Source organism: Chrysochloris asiatica, unplaced genomic scaffold, assembly GCF_000296735.1.
Source record: "Chrysochloris asiatica unplaced genomic scaffold, ChrAsi1.0 scaffold00450, whole genome shotgun sequence".
NCBI classification, from domain to species: Eukaryota; Metazoa; Chordata; class Mammalia; order Afrosoricida; family Chrysochloridae; genus Chrysochloris; species Chrysochloris asiatica.
Genome location: NW_006408968.1, coordinates 102,102 through 126,177, shown reverse-complemented (window position 1 = coordinate 126,177; position 24,076 = coordinate 102,102). Strand labels below are relative to the sequence as shown.

Below are 24,076 nucleotides of genomic sequence, written 5' to 3'. Positions count from 1 at the left end.
AGATGTCAGCTTGAGGACTAAGGTGCGCCTGACCCAAGCCATGGTATTTTCAATAACCTCATATGCATACGAAAGCTGGACAATGAATAAGGAAGACCGTAGAAGAATTGGTGCTTTTGAGTTATGGGGTTGGAGGAGAATACTGAAAGTACCATGGGCTACGAAAAGAACCAATTGATCTCTTTTGAAAGAAGTGCAGCCAGAGTGTTCCTTGGAGGCCAGGATGGCCAAACTAAGTCTCTCACACTTTGGACATATTATCACTGGAGAAGAATATCATGTTTGGTAAGATGGAGGGTCAGAGAAAAAGAGGAAGGCCCCCAGCGTGATGGATTGGCCAAGTGGCAGCATCCCTATCAACCCAGTGTACTGAGGAGACATGCTTGATCCTTGATATGAAGAATTCTTCCCTATTTGGTTGGCATTTGGGGCAGTTTCATCCATAAACAAAGGTCCAGTTGATCAGGTTGTAGCAATTTATAATTGATCCCTGTTTCATACTTCTTTATCTTCATCTGGTCAAATTCTGTTCAGCAAGCCATCCAAGCTAGGTCAAATGAGTACTGCCTACAAGATTGGGAGTTTCCGCACACCTCCCGGCTCTTCACTGGCCACTTCACTCTTAACTCTAGCCCCCAGTGGCTAGGTCAGTGGCCTTAGGCTCTGGACTTCACACATCTTAGAGTTACTATTGTTATTTCAATTTCATATAGGTAATGCTTCAATGCTGTTTATAGGCAATAGATTCAGGGGTTTCTTCAGTATGAACGTGTCTAATTCTGTAGACATAATAAGAACTTGAAGTTCTATTCCTTTATTTTCTTCCTTTTGATCAAGATCCATCCATTGGATCTCTGATCAAAATATTCAGTAGTAGTATCTGTTGTTGTTATTGTTCAAAGAGATCCTGTATAGGATTTCCAAGGAGCAGCTGGTAAGCTTGAACTGCCGACTTTATAGTTCAAACTCCCTAGTGCATTAAGCCACAGCACCACACCAGACTCCTAGACACTATTTCTTTTGGTCTCATGGCAAGGATGGTAGTAGTTTATGGAGACAATTAGACATGCAAACCACTTCTGTCTTCAATTCCTGAATCTCCTTCCTTTGATGCTTCACGTCTTTAGAGACCAATTGTTGTATATTGGATAGCAGCTTTTAAGATCCCTAGGTGCTACCCACTGAACTAGGAGGAAGACCAAGAACATTGAAAATAATACTAGGTCAATTGACTAGACAGGCCCAGAAGTTGCCCAGAAGATGGAATGCAACTTCCTCTAAATGGATGGTTAGATCTAGTCAAGACCATCCAGTAGAAATATCAACAGAGCCACATGAGTAATTTTAAATAGTCACATTTTAAAAAACTGAAATTAATAATATATTTCATTTAACCAAATATATAAAATATCATTCCAACATGTAATCTATATAAAAATTACTAATGATGTATCTTATATCCTCTTTTCATACTAAATCTTCAAAATCATGTGTATTTATGCTTACAGCACATTTCTGTTCAAATGCTAAAAATTTCATCAGAAATACCTTATCTGTTTTTAGATAGCATAAAAATTACAATAAAAAAATTCATATATCCAACTTAACATCAAACTTACTCAGGTCCTGTCCATCTTCTTTAGGATCTCTTGCATTCCTTTAATGACTGCAACCTAGTCCATTGAACAGACGCACAGGAATTTGTTTAACCAGTGCTCTGTTCTGGATGTTTCTTGTTCGTAGCATTGCCCATTGGCAGGCGCTGTATCCATTTTTACATTCTTTCTGGATTAGGTTCTCAGGAGGAATTCCTAGAAACAGAATTGCTGTAATAAGTCACTGTGTTGATCCAGGCTGGTTTCTGCCTCCCTGTCATCCACCATAGTTGCCCTTTGGAGGGTCCCTATGGTCTCAGGGTCATTATGCCCATGGCCTCCCTGTGCCCTCTTATGTGTCTCACTCTCTCTGTAGCCCTGGCCCACTGACCAGCCTTCCCTTTTGCACAACCCATTCTATACTCCCAAGATGCCTTCCTCTTCTTCTCATGCTTCCTCCCACTGCTCTGATTACTCCTTCTTCTACCTTCTACTCCCCCAGCTTCCCAGGTGAGTTAAGATCAGACCCTTGGAGTGCTCCCATTCCATCAGCAATTCCCCATGCTCATCCAAGGATTCACCTTCCCAGTCTATCCAGAATCCAGTCATTTCTTTCCCTCTCTCAAATTCTAGGTTCCTTCCAGGCCATGGTACTCCCTTCACACCAGAGCCTTTCTTCACTCAGCATTCTTCACCAGTCTCTAGATGCAGCTGCTCAGACTTCAGTCCTAGTCCTCTAGGGCTATCCTGTTGCACTTGACCTAACCCTCCCTCCTCTGGGTCTTGGTACTTGCTATCTGTCACCTAGGATGTATTTCCCATGGCTAGTACTTTCTGTCATTCAGTCTCAGGCCAGATGACACCATGACCATTTTACAGAGGAGATTATCAGAGGAAAAGTGATTTACCCAGGGTCTCACAGGCAACAAGGACCAAACACTCTGGTCTGCCTGAATCTAAAGCTAGTACTCTTCCCACAGCCCACAGCTTACTAGTGATGGTGCACGCCAAAGAAAAATGTGGATCCCTGGCGCCTTAAGTATTAGGAGTCTGTCTATTACAGTTGGAGAAACTCAACTCAAATAGTCATATCTACAAAAGAAGATTGAACAAATATTTGTTTCTGTAAATTCAAAGCCCAAGGGTAGACTTCAAGCATAGCTGGATCTCTGTCTCCCTGACTTTTTTATTATTATTATTGTGAATTATGTGATAGTTTACATGGGAAAACACCAGGTTTACATTCATCCTATCATATTTCGTTTTCATTGCAATGATTACAATCCCCTGCATGCATCATCGAACAACCAAAGGGTACACCTCGCAAGCCTGCCCCTCGGTCGTCAGCACACAGCCCTTCTCCCTCCCTGAGTCCAGAGTCTCCAGCTGCTCCATCTCTCCATGTCATTGTCTCTGCCTCCATTTCTGGCATCACTGCTTCTCTGGGTTGGGTTCCACACTCCACTTTTCTCACTTGATGGTCCCAGGGACCTACATTCCTGGACCGCAAAATCAACCACTCTCCTCTCCTTTTGTTGCAGAACATCTACCTTTACATTTCTGACCCTCACAGTCAGTCTTGATAGCAATTATTCACTATTGTACCACAAGAGTCTTATCTCCACCTCCTTTCATCAGCCCCGTCCCAACAGAGTGGAAACCACTCAGTGGAGACTCCACCTTCCCCTGCTCCCTCTGGAACCAGGGTCCCTATTGAAAGCTTGTAAGCCAGTCACTTCTTGCCTTTGTAGCTGCCCCCCCACCCCACCCCTTTTAGTTGCCCATCCCTGTCAACCTTGTGTACTGAGGGAGTGGGAATGATCCTTGCTGTAAAGATTTGTTCCCTCTTTTGAGCTACTACATCCGCATATATAGGTAAAGTTCCTCCGATTATAGTGGATTGCTCTTTTTTCCCTCTTCTTTCTTCTTCTAGTCGAATTCTGATCATCCACCCATTGAAGCCAGGTCAAGTGGATACTATCTGCAAGTATGGGTGTTCTTGTGCATCTCCCTTTATTTCATATCAGCTGGATGCTTCACTCTCCACTCTAGTCCTCTGTGGCCATGTCACTGTCTCTGCGCCCAGGAGTCCCCGGGTCTTGCCATATTGCTGGCCAACCAGGTCTCCACCTGGGTTCATAGGAGTCTATTGAACATGGTCGGACTTAGCTCACAATTTTATTGCTGTTTTCCCCCCACTTCCTCATATCAGTGACCAATGTGGTCACCAGCCAGACCACAAGCCTGCTCGTGTATTCTCCTTGAGTCATAGTCTTGGACAGTGGTTTGCTGTGAGGGGATCCAACTACTTGCCTTGATGGCTGCAGGGCAAACAGCTTGCTTGTTCTTGTAGTAGTCAATCAGACTGCCGTTATTGTTTTTTATTTTTCCTGCTGGTCTTTGGTCTTTCTTTCACAAAGTATCTTCTAGCCACTCCAGGCTGGTCTAATTGTCCTTTCAAGTGGAAATTTCCCACCTAGGGAGATTCTGGATGGGGTTCAGGATTCCACCTATGGTCTTATGCAATGCAGAGACTCTGCAGGAATCCTCCTTCACTGGGGAAGTTCTAGCCCCCTTTAAGGTATTTTAGTCAGTTATTGGCTGAAGACAGACTTACAAGGTTTCTATTGTGATGCTTCTGTCTATTCCTTTCTCTCCCCATCAAGTGTCTATTTTACAATGGTAGACAAGGGAAACCAAGATTCAAAAGACAGTCAAGCATCTTAACATTATTTCCCCTTTTACCCATTCAAATGCAGTCTCCCTGACTCTTGGCTGTGCTTTCTGCACATGGGCTCCTTTCACAAGAACACCCTCACTAACTTCACACTTCACATCCTATGTTTCCCTTGACTTGAGCAGAGATAGAAGCTCTGCTCTAACAGTTCAAAGAAACATCCCAAGAACTGGATCTGGTAGGCCCCAGGTGACATGCCTGCCCCTGAGTCTAGCTCTTAGGCTGGGGGCATGGAATGCACTGAGTGACCAGGCTTGGATCATATCACAGGCCAAGGCAATTCCTGGCTGTAGTGGCACCAGGGTCATGTGCCCCTCTACCACAAACAAGAGAGGGAAGACAAAATGGGTTCTGTTGTCTGAAGGACAAGGAACAGATGCTGAGCAGGCAGAAGCCTCAGAGGCCCATGACCTTGGGCAGCTGTAGCAGGGCTGAGTCTTGGCACAGGATTGGGAGGCAAGCCCAGGGCCCTCCTCAATGTGTGGGTTTTGCATACCAGTCCCATTCTGCCAGTGTGCTGCTATGGCCTGGAAAGAGGAACCAGACAGACACTCATCTGAGGGCCTATCCTAGCTAGGGCTCCTACAGCTAAGAGGAGATCAAAACTGAAGACAATTAAGAGCCTGTTTCTTTGGGGAAATTCCAGAGCCCTTAGTGAATTTAGCTTGACTAGTAAGTGAGAAAGCCAGGTCAGACACTTACTTCACAGGGTGAGGATGTGGAACAGCACTTGGAAGAATCAGTGAGGCTGGGCCAGAGGTCTGGTGGGCAGATGCATTCTTCCTCATGTTCCTGGGAGTACCCTGGTCACTCTGTAGCCCTCTGCCAGTGTCTACCTCCTGCCCCACCCCTGCCCCTGCCTCAGCCCTTCATTCTCACCCCCAAGGTCTCACCCCTTCCCCCTTCAATGTCAGCAAAGTTGCAGTCACTCAGAAATCCCTCTTGTCCTACAGGCTTTCCTCCAGGAGGCCATGTTGACCAAGATGGGTGGGAGTCAGCAGCCAGACTCAAGAAGAGACCCCAGCCAGGACTGGCCAGTGCTTCACCCTGACAATTACAAGTCTCAGGGTTGGAGGGGGCTGGGTGGAGTGGCTCTACAATCAACTCCAAATTCATGGTGAACTCATGCATGTCAGAGAAGAACTGAGGGGAGCAAGCTCCAGTGTCCCCATGTTGTTGTTAGCACTCAAATACTTTTCCTACTACTCGACATCATATCAGCTTGGTGACCTCTTTCAGCCTCAGTCTCCCCTCTGTGAAATGCAGGTAACAACAAAACTGCTTTGCAACAGGTTGTGAGGGAACCACATCCACATCCGCATGTTTGTGCACATAATGTCTGCGTGTCAGCCATAGGCATGGGCATGACTATCCCAGAGGTTGCAGCCAGAGAAAAACTGTACCCAGAATTCTGTGTAGATCCACCAGGCTAGGAATTCAGAAAGACAAACACATACACACACATATCCTCCCGGCTCCTGACAAGGGCCTTTTCTCTGCCTGCTCTGCATTTCTGAAAGAAGCCAGAGAAAACAGTATGTTTCTTTGTCTTATTATAACACTAATGACTTCATCTTCCCTTGCTCTTCCCAGAAAAGATGATGACGAATTTGTTAAAGTTCACTGTGAGAGCCTCCTCTTATAACAAGAATGAGATGTATCTAAAAGCAGCTTCTTGCTTCTTCGAGTTACTGTAGAGAAATGGTCCTGCTCCGTGTCATTCACCATTTGTCAGGTCCCACACTGGGCATGCTCATCTTTGAGGAGGAAAGGCAGCTTTGGCACCAGTCTCCTGCCTGTAGTGCATGTCTGCCCACACCTGGGCCCAGCCACGTGTCTTGGCTCCCTGCACCTGTGCATCCAAGTCATGGATTCCCAGCACCAAAATACTCACACGTGTAACTTGTCCTCCAGATTTCAAAACTGAGGTAGGTGAGGGATGAAAGTCTTCTTTCTGTTAATTGCAATTTTCCATACTCATGACAGATACCTCTGGTTAGTATAAAATGGTCCAGGAAGTGATAGTTCACATGGCTGTATCTGCCTTAAACTATCAGTGCGAGGTCTGCTCTCCACAGTGTGGTAAGACCCACCACATGCCAAGACCCCTGGCCTGTGTTCCTCTAAAGAGGATGCCCCTGGAGGAGTGAAACCGCTCAGCTCTTGCCAGTGGACATGAATTCAGAACCAACCCCTCAGCCTCTGAGCTTCTGAGAGAAGACAGAAACTCTGGTATAAACAAGGTCAGCAAATTCCCAGTTTAAAAGAGTATTTTGAAGTCTTAGTTTGGGTAATTCACTCATGGCATGGGAGTGGCCAAATTCCAGTAGAAATCAAGGGCTGTGGGTTGATGGAATTTGCTGCTGAACTAAAGGGGCTTCAAGAGGAGATTGAATGAATGGAACTGAGGGTGTGTGTCTAAGACCTGAGTTGTGCAGGGAGGGAGTAAAGGACTTAGTAGGAATGGTGGGGCCTGCAGTTGAAAGGAGGAAAGTAGACTGACAGCAATGGAAAGAATGGGATGGAGGGGGAAAGTGGACAAAGGGCAGAGGACATGCAAGTGGATCTAAAGGCTGAAAAGCAAGAAATTACTGATGGATCAGAAATACAAGAAGAATAATGCAAGTTGGATGCACAGTGAATGAAACAAGAGATAGAGGATGGGCCTCAGGTGAAGGATGAGAAAATACATTGGAGGTGAGACAGGAGGTGAGTTTTAGCTTGGTGAGAAGAGAAGAAAAGATGGGAGAAAATGAACATAAAGGAAGAGGTTATGGGCTGGCTAGAAGTAAAGGAGGAGAAGGATGTTAAATTTGAGATACTAAAGGAAGAGATTTTGACTGACAAGAACATAAAGGAGGAATAATGATGGAATTTATGTAGAAGAAGAGAAAGATTTCCTGACAAAAAAAGTGATGGGTGACACAAAGATGGAAGAAGAGTCTGATCAATTCCTCAATATACAGCAAGCAAAAACTAGCCATGCCAAGGTGTGAAATGTGTGGTATTGAAGAAGCAAAGTGCAGATGTTCACATTGTATGTGATATTTCTGTGTAAAGAAACAAAACAGAATTGACATGCAATGGAGTTTGAGATAAAATTGCATTTGTTTCCATACAACAATTTATTGAAATGAATCTTCTAAGTCATTATCAGTTTTTGGAAGATGTGGCAAAAACAGCAGACTGTATTTCTACAGACACTTTTTTGAAAATACCAATAGGAAATGAACGTATGTGCTATCTGAAATAGCACCTAGAAGCAAGGTATTTGCTTAAAACTTCTACCCAATTGGATTCAAGAGAAAAGAAAACTCAAAAATTTTCTAAGGAAAATCAACAGTTTTCTTGGCTTGTGAAGCTCCTGTTTCTTTAAAGTCCAGTTGAGAATATAAAAAAAAAAAGGATGCCAGATAAAAACACTATTAATGAAATCCTAAGAACATGTATTGATCCTAAAAAGTCTGATCCTGTAATTTATCCAAGGTTGAAAGTCTATATCCGCCCTCAATCTGGTATTCAAATTTTAACGTAGGTTGAATATATGTAAAAAATTTATTAATTTATTATAATCTGGATCATTGTCAAAATCTTCTAGACAATTTGAAGAACAAATGTTGGAGTACCCAACATTACATGTGGTGTTTAAAGGATCCATGAAAATTCTTCACCAAATGAAAAGCGAATCTACCAGAAACTTTGCCAATGACGATTTGGAAGAAGGTGAACATTCCCAGACAGTTGTAAAACCAATGCATTGACTAGCTGTTCGGAGATTGGGGTATTATCAGTAGGTGGGCAGAATTTTTTTTGTTTGTGGAAAGTAATTAGACAATCTAATTTTGTTTTTCAAAGGAAGAATTAATGTGAGGAGACACCGTTAAGGGTGTTGGAAAAATCTGGAAACCAGTAGTGCTGATGGCTGAACAACATGAGGAACACAGTTAATGTCCCTGAATTGTGCGTATAAAAAATACTGAAATGGCAAATATTTTGTTACCTATGTATTTCTCACACTCAAAAGAAGGGCATTGTGCAGAGAGGGACATTGAACCAGGTCAGATGACTGACCCTGAGTGATCCCCAGGCTTGCATTTGGCAGGTGTCCACTAGAACCAATGCTGGGATGGAGGAGTGAATGAGCAGGTGGGAGAGACAGAACAGCAGGCCCTATCAGGAACAAGTGTAGAAGGCTGCCCTGCAAAAGGACTCTGCAACTAGAGAGGGGTTGGTGAATGGACAATGGGTGTCCCTCGAGGGGCTTGGGAAGGCAAATTGGTAGGGAAAGGGCAATCCAAAGGGAGCTCCAGCTGTGTAAAGGCATGGAGACAGATTGTGAAAACTCAGGGTGGGTTAGGTGGAGAGGCTACCACACCTGCGCTGGGCAGGATTCAGAACTGGAGTGAGGAAAGGGGAAATGGCAGGTTCAGCCTGGACTCTGTGGAGTTGTAGCTTCTATGTCCTGATTACTGGGAGCCCTACCCCTCTGTCCCCTGATTTTCTTAGCCATGCCTTGATCCCTAGGACTCTGGCAGCCCCTGTTACACTCAGCCAGGCCCAGTACTGTGGGTTCAGGAGAGGCAGTGAAAACATGCTGTGATGGAGGGACATACCCCCACAAGTGGCACCCAAGAGGCAGGGCAGCAAGGTGGGATGACTACCTGACTTGGCATGGCAAGAACCTAGGTGCCGAGGGAGGCAGGGACATCCAGTGGTCACCTTTCCCACTGTGCCACTCATCGCAGAGAAGGCATCCCCAATTGGTTCTCCTTGGTCCACCTTCAGGTGCAGGGGCAGAGTGGGTCTGGGTAAGGAGCACTGACCACACCCCTAATCCCAATAGGAGCCCACATTACAGATGTGGAAAATGAGGCTCAGAAAGGTGCAGGGCTGTCAGCAGGCAAGACCTCTTCTCCTCACCCTACCTTGTCCCTGCTTCCGTCTCACGAGCCAGCGCAGCCCACAGAGTAGACCCTTAAGCCTCCCAAGCATGTCCTCTGGAGACCACTCTTTGAAATGACCTCCCAGAAGCCGCAGCTAGAAAACAAAGTGTTTATTTTTGCCAAATGTTTCCCGTTCTTGAAAGTGCCTGAGAGGTGTTTGTCAGGAGGTGTGGGTGACTCATGCAGACACTTGGAGAAGGAATTGGCTATTTTTGCCTCCGACTCCTGCTGGCTGTGGTGGGGGCAGTGTCGCTACAGCTCAGGAGACAGCTTAGGCTGAATCTGGGGTGGGGGGCACAGGAGTTGGAGGCCCAGGCAGCATCTGCCAAGCACAGCGGTAGCTCTCAAATGAAACAATAATATATTCCGAGAATTTTAAATTTTGCTGAAAACACATCCCTAGGCCCAGAAAACAGCTTCAGAATTTGATTTGGTCCTTGTCTTCTCACAGGATTGAGTCTGGGTTTCCAGAGCTTGGGGGAGGTGGACCACGGTCCCTGTGGATGTTCCCTTCCCAGAATGCTCCAGTATCTGAATGTGAGAGCCACTGCCAAAGTTCCCCTCATTCCCCTCACATTCCCTGTAGGTGCCTGCCCAGGCTGAGCATGCATCTACAGACTGGTTACAATTCCCCTCATTTGAAGCTTTGATCAGGTCTCATAGTTGGAGAGCTAAGACTCCTAGGATCTTGCAGCTTGTTGTTGTTAAGTGCCGTCAAGTCGATTCCGACTCATAGCAACAGTGTATAGGGTTTCCAAGGAGCATCTGGTGAGTTTGAACCACCGACCTTGCAGTTCAAACGACTTTGCAGTCTGACACATTAGTCCACAGTACCACCATAGGGTTGTTGTTGTTATTGTTAAGTGCCGTCGAGTCGATTCCGACCCATAACGACCCTGTATAGAGTTTCCAAGGAGCAGCTGGTGAGCTTGAACCACCGTCCTTGCAGTACAAACGACTTTGCAGTCTGACGCATTAGACCACAGCACCAAACCATAGGGTTAGAGGCCATGAAACTTCAGCCGAGGATGACCTTTCCGCTCCAAAGAGGTTGAGGGAGTTGGTACAGGGGATGGCTACGGTGTAAGGGAAGGCTACCAGGTTCTTAGAAGGAGGATGCCCTGGTCATTGTGTCTTTGTTGGGTTCTATATCCTGGAATTTGGGGGCACTGCTTGAGGTGCTTTTCTCAATGGAGAAAAGATTGAAGTTGTCAAGGACTTCATTTTTCTTGGATCAACTATCAACACTCACGGAAGCAGCAGTCAAGAGATCAAATGATGTATTGCATTAGGCAAATCTGCTGCACAGGACCTTTTTAAAGTGTTGAAGAGCAAAGATGTCAGCTTGAGGACTAAGGTGCGCCTGACCCAAGCCATGGTATTTTCAATAACCTCATATGCATGCGAAAGCTGGACAGTGAATAAGGAAGACCATACAAGAATTGATGCCTTTGAGTTATGGTGTTGGAGGAGAATACTGAAAGTGCCATGGGCTGCCAAAAGAACTAATAGATCTGTTTTGGAAGAAGTGCAGCCAGAGTGCTCCTTAGAAACCAAGATGACCAAACTTCGTTTCTCATACTTTGGACATATTGTCAGGAGGGACCAGTCGCTGGAGAATGATATCATGTTTGGTAAGGTAGAGGGTCAGAGGAAAAGAGGAAGACCCCCAACGAGATGGATTGGCCAAGTAGCAGCATCAGTGTACTCAAGCGTGGCAACAGTAGTGAGGATGGCCCAGGATCGGGCAGTGTTTTGTTCTGCTGTGAATAAGGTCACTTTGGGTTAGTACTGACTCGATGGCACCTAACAACAACAACATCTTGAGGTTCAGGCTCTGGAACTCAAGGGCAGCCTGCAGGCTCTGGTTAGACAGAAGGCCACTGAGGGGTGCTGCTGACTCCATCTACAAGAGGTAGACCACAGATTATAGAGCTCTGTAGACTCAGCCCCCCAACAGTGTGGTGATGCTGAGATGAGAGGCTAGGAAAGCACAGAGGTGGCCACTGTGCAGGGACACACGGAGTTGGCAGCCTTTCAGGAATTCAGGGAACAGAGCCCAGAATAGGGACAGATCCTACAGAGGTCCCAATGTCCCAGACTTGGCCCTGAGGACAATGGAAGCCAGACAAAGGGGCAAAACCTGCTGTGACTGGGGTATACCTTGTTTTGGCTGCAGCATGCAAAAGGGTCAGAGTCAGCAAGTATAGACAGCCAGCTAGGGGTCGTGGTACAGGTGGGATGATGAGGGTGTGGGAAAGCCCTAGCTCCATCCTGGGACCCCATAGCCAAGGGAAGGTTTGATAGGAGAGGAACCTGTGAAAACTGAGGAGTTGAAAGAGAGGTGGTTGGCCTCGCCAGGGCACTTACTGTGACCCCACCAAAGCAGGCAAGAGCAGACAAATTGGACCATTTAATCTAAGTGAGAGTTTTAAAAAAGCATCTCAGCCCAGGAACAGTTAGAACTTTCTTCCCCCAAATCTTTGGCTTCACATGCCCCTGTGGCAAATGTGTTTTCCACACAGAGCCTGATATTCATTCTCTGTGGTAAATAGACCCTTGTTCCCCCTCAGGACACAGGCCATGCCCCACCCCCTGCAGCTGCCACCCAGCTGGCCAGCTCCTCAGAAGCAGCGGGTCCCCACTGTCACCCTGACTACACGCCAGGCCCAGATGAGCACATTCTGCCCCCTCTCTGCCACCCAGCCTCCTCCACCGCATGCTGCTGTATCCACTCATCTCCCAGCAACTGCCTTCCATGCATTCATTCACTGTCACTCAGGCATTCACACAGCAAGTATTTCTTGAGCACCTACTATGTGCTGCCTCCATTTTATGTGCTGAAGGTACAGCCATAGCTGCTCCCCAACCTACCCCATGATGAAGACACGTGACAAACAAGCAAATAAATAACTTTTGACTGGGATCAATGTCAAGAGGAATGAGGGTAGGTGTAGAGTGATTGAGGGCAGAGCCATAGAGGTAGAGGTGCATCTCTGATGGAGGAGGACGAGGTGCCAGGCCAAGGCTTGGGAAGGACCAATGAAGAAGAGCAATCACTGGAGGCCATGTGGAGAGAAGGGGAGAGTTAAGGGACAAAGTCAGACAGGTAGGAATGGAGCATGATCAGGTGGGTCTTCATGGACCACAGGAGGGAGCTGGGTTGGGGAAGGTGAGCTCAGCTCATGTGATGCAACCAGTGACAGAGCTGGCCACTCAGATCCCAGAGCTGTGTTGGGACGTGCACTCACAGCCTCTCCATGTTTACATGGATTTAGTATTCCCAGTGTGCATGGGGGAAACTGAGGCTCAGGAAGGCACCCTGATGATTTTGCACACCCTCAATGCTCACATCCACCTACCACCCATCCCCTTCTCCCAGACTACCAGCCCTGTCAGTTCTCCCTCTAACCCCTGCTGCTCAGGGGACCTTTCTTCCTTGATAGCTGTGTCCAAAATGTATCGTCACCTCCCTAGGGTTCTCACTTCCCTCCCTCCCAGGCAAGAGGTTCCATGGGCACTCCTTGCAGTCTTCTCAGTCCACTCCACAGCCCACCCTCCTTGGATGAGTCTAGCCCTCCACCTTGCTTCAGGCCTGTGAGCTCTCCTGAATTTGTGATTACCAACCTGAGTGGACTTACCTGACTGGGAGCTTGCCATAGATCCTCTGCTCACAGTGCCCCCTGCCTGCTTCCCTTCTAGTCCTGGGAGTGAATGTGTTCTCTGCCCCCTTCCCCAGGTACTGGATCCACAGCTCCCATCCCATCTGCCACCGTGAGATCTGGAGCCCGCTAAGGCACCATTCCTTGTTCACTATCTACTTGTTCACTGTCTCTGCTGATAGAGCATAAGGAAGCAGCCCTGGGTCTGTCTGTCTGTCCCTTTTGTGGCTATGTCAAAGACATGTGTAATGTTTGGGGAATGTGGAGCGGCATGACATCCTCACAGTCACTTGGTCTGCAAGTGGACTGGCGGCAGTCACCTACGTCCAGGAACATGCTCTGCTGCAAGACAGCACATCCTTTTGAGGCGGTGGAAACTGTGGACAGTCTGAGCCAGCTTGTACTTTTTACTTCTGCCACATTCATATTAATGCTGAATGTGAAGAAGAAACCAGTTTGGCCATTTTTCCATCCAGAACATGGCCTGGGTGCCTAGATCCCATGGACAACCTCCTGTTCCCTATTGGCTATTCTGGTGGCCAAGAAGCTGAGGGACCAGATGCCAGGGTGGACCATTGTAGCTACCAGAGCTTGTGCCTTAGCCCACCACTGGGCTCTCCCTACTCCCAGCAGTCCCTATCACCTGGGGAAAGGCCTTCCTTGTATTCCCCCACCTTGCCCCTGAGACCTGAGGTCCATCGTCATTTTTCCCATCTCAGCCTCCCTTCTTGAAGACTTAGCCATACCACCTGTCCTTGACCAAATCACCTTCCTTCCAACTCCTTGTTGGCTGTCCCTAGACTGAGGACAACAATAGTGTCTTCATAGGACTGATGTGATCTTGCCTGTGATTAGGCACCTGGTACTGACTGCCCAGTATCCTCAGCAGCCTGTGGGATCTTCAAGGACAGAGACCCTGCTTCTCCTCCTACATGCCCGAAAGTCCCACCACTGTGAGCCTCAGGAGGACACGAGCTGTGGGACAGAGTGAAGGCAGTGAGCCAGGTGCCATCAGGTCAATTCGAACTCATGGCAAGCCCATGTGGATTAGAGTAGAACTGGGTTCTGTAGGATCAGAAGTAGATCACCAGACTTTTCTTCCAACCTTTCAGTTAGCATCATTTCCCATAAATAGAAGGTGACCATAAACATTAATGTAATGAAACAAACCTTAATTTTTTTTGAAGAATAAAATTACAAAATAAAATGTAATCAGCAGAGTTCTGGTTTTGGATTGCATAAACAGGCCCTAACTCTATCTCTCCCACTGACTGTAGCTTAAATTCTGGCAGAATGCATGGAACTACTATTTGAGAACTCTGAAAACTAAATAGTAGCAGGCAGATTTGGGAGAAAGACCAGAACTTGAAGTACCACTGAATTGGCAGTGAATTTCTCATTTTGTGTCCTCTTGAATCCCCCAGCATCAACTCAGGGCAGTCTGAAACCTGGAAGTGTCCTCAATCTGGTTCTAGTTCAAGCAGCAAGAAAGGGTCTCTTAACATTCAGAAGGAGTGGAGAAACTCCATTCATTCATTCATCCATCCATTCATTCATTCATTCATTGTCTTTCATCTGCTTGCTTGTACCCCAACCCATAAGCAATGTCATGGGAACATTGCATGGGGCCTGCAAGGGAAATTTTCCTCTCAGAGAGGAGGAACTGGTACCCAAAAGAAGTTGGGTGGGCTAGTTGCTTTTCTTTCTCACTCTGTTCTCCCATCATCTGGCCCTGGATTCAGGCTTAGTCATAGGAAGTACACAGCAGAATAGAGTAAATAAAGTCCTGCTTCTAGATAGGGGACTGAGAAAGAGAGCCTCAGGAAACCAGAAAAATAACAGATTGCAGGGAGGGTGGAGCTCAGGAGAGCTGCCCCATAAATTTGTTTATGAACTCCTGAGCTTATCCCCGAGCTGCACAAATGTAAATCGGACCCTAAACAGCATGCCACAGACTGATAGCTGATGTCAAAAATAAACTACCTCCCAGACTTCAGATCGGCCCATGAAGGGCACACATTTTAGACAAATTTGCTTAACAATTCAAAGATTTTGAAAAGAACTGACATTGAAACCACAACTCATAGAAGGTTAGTAAAAATTTTTGGTGTGAGCCCAACAGTAGGCTCAATTGCCTACTTAATTTAAAAATAACAGCACTGTCCATAGGATTTAAATAAGACCCAGAAGTCCACAAAGTGGTATTCAAAATGTCCAGGATACCAGCCACAATTGCTTTACATATGAAAAGGCAGAAAAATCCCAATTCACATGGGAGAAGAAAAGTCAATAAATATCAATACAAAACTGATGCAAATATTAGAAATACCTGATGTATTCAGGCATACACATTCAAGAACCTCAAAATAAGTTTAATCCCAAACAGGGTGTAGTTGTTGTAAGGTGCTTTTCAGTCAGTTTCAATCTCATCCTGACCTTATGCACAACAGAATGAAACACTGCCTGATCTTATGCCATCCTCACAATTGTTACCCTTGAGCCCATTACTACTGCCACTGTGCCAACCCATCTTTCTAGGGTCTTCCTCTTTTTCACTGAACCTCCACTTTACCAAGCACTTCTCCAGGGACTGGTCCCTCCTGATGATATGTCTGATGTATGAGAGATAAAGTCTTTCCATTCTTGCTTTTAAGGAGCATTCTGGCTGTACTTCATCCAATACAGATAAAATACACACACACAAATTTATGCTCAGACACATCATAATTAAACTACTGAAAGCCAAAGATAAAAGGAACATCTTGAAATCAGTAAGAGATAAGTGATGCTTTAATTATAACAGAAGAATGACTCAAATTACTGTGAATGTCTCATTAAAAATCATGGAAACTAGAGGGAAGTGGACCAACACTTTTTAAATGCTAAAAGAAAAAAAAAAAAATCACCCATAATTCTATATCCATTAAGAATATCCTTCAGGAATAAAAGTGATATAAAAACATACTCAGCTTAATGAAAACAAAGAGAATTTGTTGCCAACAAGTCTGCCCTAAAAGCATTGTTAAAAGAAGTTCTTTTGTTAGATGGGAAATGATACCATAAGGAAATTTATAATATTTGGAGCGAAGGAAGAGCAACAGAAATGATAAATAGCTCTATAGTCTACTTCCCTTCAATTAAAAAATGTTTGATAATTGAAAACAAAGATGATAGTATTGTCAGATGTTGTTGTTGTTGTGTGCCGTGGAGTCGGTTCCGACTCATAGCGACCCTACACAGGGTTTCCGAGGCTGTAAATCTTTTCGGGAGCAGACCGCCTCATCTTTCTCCCGCGGAAACGCTGGTAGTTTCGAACTGCTGGCCTTGCAGCTCGCAGCCTGATTCGTAACCACTCCACTACCAGAGTCAGATAGGATTTTCAACATATGTGTATGCAACATTTTGTTGTTGTTAAGTGCTGTTGAGTTGGTTCCGACTCATAGTGACCCTGTTAGGATTTTCAAGACTGTTAATCTTTTAAATGGGAAAAGATAAGTTACTACATGATCAAATGTTTTCTATATTCTGTTTGAGGAGATAAAATATTCATTCTAAGTAGACTATGAAAGTACATGTATTGTAATCAAATGACACATTGCACTGGGCAAATCTACTACAAAAGACCTCTTTAGACTGTTAAAAAGCAAAGATGTCACTTTGAGAACTAAGATGTGTCTGATCCAAGCTGTGGTATTTCAGTTGCTATATCTATATGCAACAAACCCACAAAAATAGTTGGAGACTTCAACACTCTTCTCTTTAATCATTAGAATTAATAGATAGAAATCAGTAATGATATAGAAGAATCTTAACTAATTATATTTTTATAGCATTACACTCAACAAAAGCAGAATTACATTCTTTTCAAGTACACATGGAATATTCACCAAGTTAAATCTTATCTTGGGTTATAAAGCTCACTTTAACAAAGGTAAAGGAATTGAAATCATAAAAGTATGATTTTTGTATTATATGAAGTGTCATTCCCACCATAATGAATTACATTAGAAATCAAATAAAGAACAAACTGTTCCCAAACACTTGGAAATTAATCAACACACTTCTAAATAACCAATAACTGTGAAGAAAATAAGTCAGAGATGTAATAGTGAGTGTCCACTGGAGGCATGTCTACACATGTGATCTGAGAAGGCCTTGCAGAAGAGACGGTATGGTATCCACTTACCTCTGATAACAAGCAGGAGCTGGTCATGTGAAGAGGGATGGATTCTCCTGCCTGAGAGAGCTGCAACTACAAAAGTACAGATGCAAGAGCAAGAATTCAAGAAGCAGAGAGAAGATTGAGATTGTATCGAGTTCACACATCTCATACCTGCTTGTGGCCTCCTTTCAGTTCCTCACCCTGCCTGCCTCCTCACTCACTGCCTGGAGAACAACACTGTATGGTAGTCAGGCATGGGGAGCTGAGATCGAGCCTTCATGTCATTAGCCTTCTAAGTCTCATCTGGTTTTTGCACTGGTCCCCAAAGGTAAGCCACATTCTTGGCCTTTTGGTGACATTGAACCCAACAGTTCGTTGGGTTGACTCCCACCAAGCTGCCCTTGCTGGACCTCTGTGAAGCTGTTGTATTAGTTTCCTAGGGCTGCCATAACAAAGCAGCAGGAATTTAGTCGTCTTGTTCTGGAGACTGGTGGTGGTTACGTGCTGTGGAATCAGTTCCAACTCACAGCAACCCTGTACAGGTTTCCGAGGCTGGTATTTTCTAACGGCTGACCTTGAGGTTAGCAGCCCAACTCGTAACCACTACAGAGCTCCTTTTCTTAACACTAGAACCAAAATCAAGATATTGGCAAGGCCATGCTAACTGGATAATTTTATGAATAAGAATCAACATAAAGTTAGTTCAGATGAGGTAGAGGTCAAGTATATCTCCACTTTCCAACTTCTCCATTATCTTTGATACCAGCTGCTCCTCCACAACACTGCTTTTCTCTGCTGAATTTGATATGAAATGACTCAGTGAGCTTACAGCCTAAACTTATGGTTATAGGATTTATTAAGGTACCTAAACCAACACAAAACCTAACCCATTTCCATATAATCAATTCTGATTCATAGGCACCCTATAGGGTTTCCGAGGCTGTAAATCTTAGAAGGCTTATGACATGGAAGGCTCAATCTGAGCTCCCCATGCCTGAAGCACCATGGCAGTGTTTTTCTCTATATTGCCTTGAGTTGAGATTCTGAAGAGGCAGGCAGGGTGAGGAAGCAGACTGCCACATCTTTCTCCCACAGAGCAGCTCATGAGTTCTTACTGACCTTTTGGTTAGCAGCCGAACACTTTAACCACTGAGTTACCAAGGCTTCTAGTAGGATAAAAAGATACAATCAGAAGTGATAGGTTACCACTCAAGTTTAGTGTCAGAAAGAGGTATATAGACAATGTCTGAATGGGTCCCTCCCTACAGTAATCAGGATAGTTCTTGGACAGAACAGCTGTCAGCCAACTCTTAGAGCAGAAAAGCTCCTCACTAGACCAGCTGTCAGGACAGCAGCAGCTCTTCAACAAGGAAATCCTCCATGATGTTTCTCCACAGTGCCACTCTTGGCCACCACCATTGCTGCTTCTCAGCTGGCCTTTCTTGGCCAGTACCGCTTCTCCTGACCAGTGCTGCCTCTCTGGCCATCCTGCTTTCATTCCTCAACTCAACAAGCTGCCACCTCTCAGCTGGTGCAGCCTTTCAACTGACACAGCTCCCACCCAGGTCTGGGAGGGTTTTCAGTGTGGTTCTTACATGTCCCAAAGGATGTTTGATACCTGTCCACTCTCATCAACCAGGAAGCCCCAGACCTCTGTGTTCTAAGGTTTTTATTAGCCAGTCCACTTGCTTCTCATAAATTAATAGGTGGGATTCCTAGCCAGACCAGCAAAAAATAACAAATCTTTGGGTTTGGGGGAGAATAGTCAATTACTTAGGAAATCCCCTAAGTTGTTTTTCAAAAAAACCAAGAACAAAGGCCCCATAAGGTGATTCCAAACCTCATACATGCACTATCTGAAGTTTCTAGGGGGAGATCCTATTATTATTATTTTTTTTAATCTGTCTAGTTTCTGGTGGTTCCTAGAAATTCTAGGTGTTCCTTGGTTTGCAGGTATATTACTTGAATTTCTGCCTCAGTAGTCATATGGCTACCTTCCTGTTGGCTCTAAGAAGGCAAATACAGAGTAACACAATATAGATTTGACCCCCATTCTACTAGTAGAGGAAACTTCCAGCTGTAGGTGATACACTGTACTTGTACAAATATTAATTGATTTAACCCAAAAGGCAAAAGGGAGATAAGTTTTTTCTGAAACTGATCATTAATCTCTATCACTTTTCCTGGTGTGGCCTTGTAGGATAAGCACTGGACTGCTAACTATAAGATCAGAGGTTCAAACCCACCAACTGCTCCTCAGAAACCCTGTACAGGATCTATAAGAGTGGAATCGACTCAACAGCACTTAACAACAACTCACATTGGGTTAGGAGTCATCCTCCTTCAGTATGACCTTAAGCTTAACTGATAACATCTTCAAAAATCCTTTTTCCAAACCATGCTCACATTTACAGGTACTGAGGGTTAGGACTTTGATTTTGAGGGTCCATAAGTCAGCCCTTAACATGGATGCAGAACCTTCCGACAGCTATATCTTGCCACTTCCCTTGGAAATGGGCTTGAGTTTCTCTGCCTGTGGCTCCAACTCACCTCTCTGGTCAGGTTTTCACTTCCCCAGAGTTGTGTCCTGGAGCAAAGCAGAGAGGGGGCCTTTTCTCACTGACCCTCAATCCCTGAGTTCTCAGGGGCACCTTGTCAATTCTTTCCTCTTTCCCAAGTCTGGAAAACATTTTCCTAAGCTAAGACTGTGGGGGAGCCATACTTTTTCCATGATGCTCTGAGCACAGACTGGCTGACTATGTGAGTTGGGAAGAGGAATGAAGAAAGGGAAATATTGGAGGGAAACTGGTAAATATTCTAAGTGGTATTATACTTTCCCCACATTCCTTGAGTGTCCAGGCAGGACATATGCCAACTTAATCATGATGATAAATTGATGAAATTATAAAATATGCCCCTTCCTTGGTGTTCTATCCTCTGTCTTCTGACACATCTCCCTAATGCTGCTGCATTGTGTGATAAGGACAGCTGCTATTTATATGTATATAAATATCAGCCTATCTAGGAAAATGCCTTAAAGCATTTTTAGGGTACATTTATGAGTCAACACTAGGGATCTGCCTGGCTTTTATAAACGGGCTGGTAAGCTGCATACATTATTGCTGATATGAGACCATGAATAGAAAAATACTCTCCTACTCTTTTTCACAATGGTTAGTATCCAGAGGGTTTGCTTTGTAGTTTTTAGATTTAAAGGCATTTTAAAAGCTTCCTTAATACTGCATCACTGATGACAGACATACTACTTGATTAAGTTGGTTTCTTTGAAATGGGAGCTGGATTTTTCTCCCTAGAAGCAGAGCTAATAGGCATTTGCAGGTAGATTCCCTGAGCATAAATGCTGGGATTGTATTATGACAAAAAAGAAATATGGGTGTGGGCAGCTTGGGAGTTTTTTCCCAGAAGACTCTGCTGCAGGGAGCCAGGTAGAGTGACTTCAGGTGATGATGCCTAGTGTGTGTCAGCAACACCGAGATACCCTTCCCAGTGTGGAGTCCATTCTTGCTGATGACCTGTCCAGGTACCTGGCAAGCAGGGGTGCCCAGCCTGGTTGCTCTAGAACCCAAGTGGAAGACAAGTGGGTGCCTTGATTGGATCCTAGTCCTCACCGCTCGTAAGTTGCTCCAGACACTGACCAGATATGGGAGAATGGTATCTTTTTTTTTTTTTTTTTTTTTTAAGCTTTTATTGTAAAATGAGTAATGGTTTACATGGGAGAACATTGGCTTTACATCATCGTTTCATTGCAATGATTGCAATATTCTCCATGCATCATCATTCAACAGTATTTGCTTCCATTCCTGTTTTTTTTTTTTTTTTTTTTGGGGGGGGGGGTGATGTACACAGAAACATTCAGGAATATATAATAATCGAAATAACCAAAGGGCACATTCTGCAAGCTTGCCTCCTGGCTGCCAGCATCCAGTCTCTTTCTTTCCATGAGTCCAGAATCCTCAGCTGCTCTCTCTCTCCATGTCCTCATCTCTGCCTCCATCTCTGGTGTCCTGCTTCTCTGGATAGGGTCCCACATTCTGCTTGTGTTCTTCTCTCTTGATGGTCCTAGGGTCCTCTGTTTCTGTGTTGCAAAATTAACTACCCTCCTGTTTTTGTTACAAAACTTCTACCTTTACAGTTGTGACAGTCGCAGTTGGTCAAGATAACAATTGCTCACTATTGAATCTTAAATCATAAGAAACGTATCCCCATCTCTTTTTTACCAGACCCATCTAGACAAGATGAAAACTACTCAGTGGGGACTCTACCTTCCCCCACACACTCTTAAACTAAACTCCCTCTTGAAAACATGTAAGCCAAGCACTTCATGTCTTTATTGCCCCCTCATTTTAGGTAGCCAATGCCTAACTTGCCTGTCCCTAACTACCGTGTGTACAAAGGGGATAAGACTGATATTTGATGTGAAGACTCTTTCCCTCTCAGTTGGTATTTTGAGCTACTACATCCATAAGGAGCTCTGGTAGCGTAGTGGTTACGAATCGGGCTGCGAATCTTAAGGTCAGTGGTTCGAAACTACCAGCCGCTCCGCGGGAGAAAGATGAGGCTTTCTACTCCTGTAAGGATTTACACCCTCGGAAACCCTGTACAGGGTCGCTATGGGTCAGGACCGACTCGAAGGCACTTAACAACAACAACAACAACATCCATAAGTAGAGGGCAAGTTAATCAAACTGTAGCAATTTACACTCATTTCCTTTATCAAAATTGTTTTTCTTTAATCTTCCTCTAGTCGAATTCTGATTATCAAGCCATTGAGGTTAGGTCAAATGGGTACTATCTGCAAGTTTGGGTGTTCCTGTGCATCTCCCTTCACTTTGTATCAGCTGGATACTTCACTCTCAGCTCTAGCTCTCTGTGGCTATGTCCTTTTCCATGGGCTCAAGAGTACCCAGCTCCTACCACACTTCAGACCAAGCAGCCCTTCCTCTTCTCTCTCTCATATCCAGGTCAATGGGAGTCTATGGAATATGGTTGAACTCAGCCCATTTCTTCATTGCTTCCTTTCCCCCTCTTCCACTCACCAGTAGACCAATGTGGTTGCCAGCAAGCTTACATGCCTGCTCATGTGTTCCCTTTGAGTTTCAGTCTTGGAGGGGTTTGTCCTGAAGGGACTTGATTGGTTGCCTTGATGGCCCCCCAGTAAACAACTTGTTTATTCTTGTAGTAGCCAATCATACTGCCATTTTTGTTTTGGATTTTTCCTGCTGATCATTCTTTGAAGATGTATCTTCTGTTACTCAGGCTGGTTTCAGGCTGGTCTGGTTGTCCTTTCTAGTGGGAATGCCCCACCTCAAAAGTTTCTGGATGGGGCTCAGAATTCCACCTAAGGTCCTATACACTACAAAAGTTTCACAAGAAACCTATTTCACTGGGCAAGTTGTAGTACCCCTTTTAGGTATTCCAATCAGTTATAAGGTGAAGATGGGCTTATAAGCTTTCTATAATCATGTCTCCTGACATTTCTTTCTATCCCACTCAAGTATATATTTTACAATAGTAGGCTAGGGAAACCAATAGAAAATGGCTACTTGCAGGAGAGTTCTGGGGTGAGCCACCAGGAAGAAAAGAGGTTTGGGGGGAATATCTTTGAGTTCACAAAGAGGTAGCATCCCAAGAGATTGTTCTACTGGCGCACCCTTGTCTGTATTCCATGGGGTAAATGAAGCCATGTATCCTCTGAAGCATCTATGGCCAAGTTGAATATTTGTGACTCCTGAAAGCAGGAGTGCCACCTGGGACAATTTTTCAGTATCAGAATTCTTTCCACTTTAAGTGACAGAGACCCAGCTTAAACGGTCAAATGAAAAAAGGGACTCCACTTTTTTTATATATAAATAGAGACCAGTAGCAGGGCTAACTTCAGGTGCAGCTGGATTCAGACTCAAAAGATGTGCTCCAGGTGTGGCCTCATGCTCCTCCTCAGCTGGCTTGCCCTGGGAGATGGGAGGAGTGTTCTCCCAACTAGGAGGTACCCATCTCCAACCTTCATCTGCCAACCTCAAGTCCCACTGGAAAGGAAACATCAAGAAGCCAGGATGAGCACTTTCTCCCTCCTGAAACCCACTAAAATACAGTAATAAGACCTTTGTTTAAAAACATTTTTTTTTTAAGTCACAGGGATGGGGAGAACAACCAGAATAGCAGAAACAGCAAGAAATTTTAGGAACCTTGCAAGCAGATAGGTGATAATCAACAATAGAGCCAAACCTTCAGCCTGAGTAGTAAAAGCTGAGAACCCAGCTAATTAAGAGGGGTAGCAATGATTAGGAGTTGGACCTAAAGCTCCTTTCCCAAAACCCAGTATCAGGGTTCTCCCAACACAGATTGGTTTGTTCTTTTGGTAGTCCATGGTACTTTTAATACTCTCCTCCAACAACGTAACTGAATTGCATGAATTCTTCTACAGTCTTCCTGATTCACTGTTCACCCTCATCTCCGAACAGTGATTTCCTCAGACATGGCAGTTAGAAACCAAGAAAACTGGAGAAAAAGGAAACATGTAAACAAAAGTAATATAGGAAGAAGAATTTCAAATAAAATATACTAATAATGTTTTCAGCAACCTTGCTTGCTGAAAGTGAAAAGGACTTGAAACATTTACTGATGAAGATCAAAGAGCACAGCCTTCAGTATGGTGCATCTCAATGTCAGGAAAACAAAAATCCTCACCACTGGACCAATAAACAACATTCTTATCAATGGAGAAGAGATTGAACTTGTCAAGGACTTCATTCTTCTTGGATGAACTATCAACACTCGGGGAAGCAGCAGTCAAGAGATCAGACGACGTATTGCATTGGGCAAATCTAATGCACAGGAACTTTCTAAAGTGTTGAAGAGCAGAGATGTCAGCTTGAGGACTAAGGTGTGCCTGACCCAAGCCATGATATTTTCAATAACTTCATATGGATGCGAAAGCTGGACAGTGAATAAGGAAGATC

At 44.7% G+C, this 24,076-nt stretch overlaps 1 protein-coding gene and 1 pseudogene across 1 annotated transcript in view; both read left to right on the top strand.

Annotated features, from left to right (window-relative positions):
* Positions 1 to 6,973: 6,973 nt before the first annotated feature.
* LOC102839560 lies at positions 6,974 to 13,070 on the top strand (annotated as a pseudogene).
* Positions 13,071 to 13,208: 138 nt separating this feature from the next.
* LOC102839197 (ras-GEF domain-containing family member 1C-like) overlaps positions 13,209 to 24,076 on the top strand; it is a gene marked incomplete at its 3' end in the record, with an annotated part of 73,818 nt that continues 62,950 nt past the window's right edge. The window contains exon 1 of the mRNA XM_006877258.1: positions 13,209 to 13,337. Within this exon, the coding sequence (XP_006877320.1) occupies positions 13,209 to 13,337 (129 nt within the window). The remainder of the gene's footprint in view (positions 13,338 to 24,076) is intronic.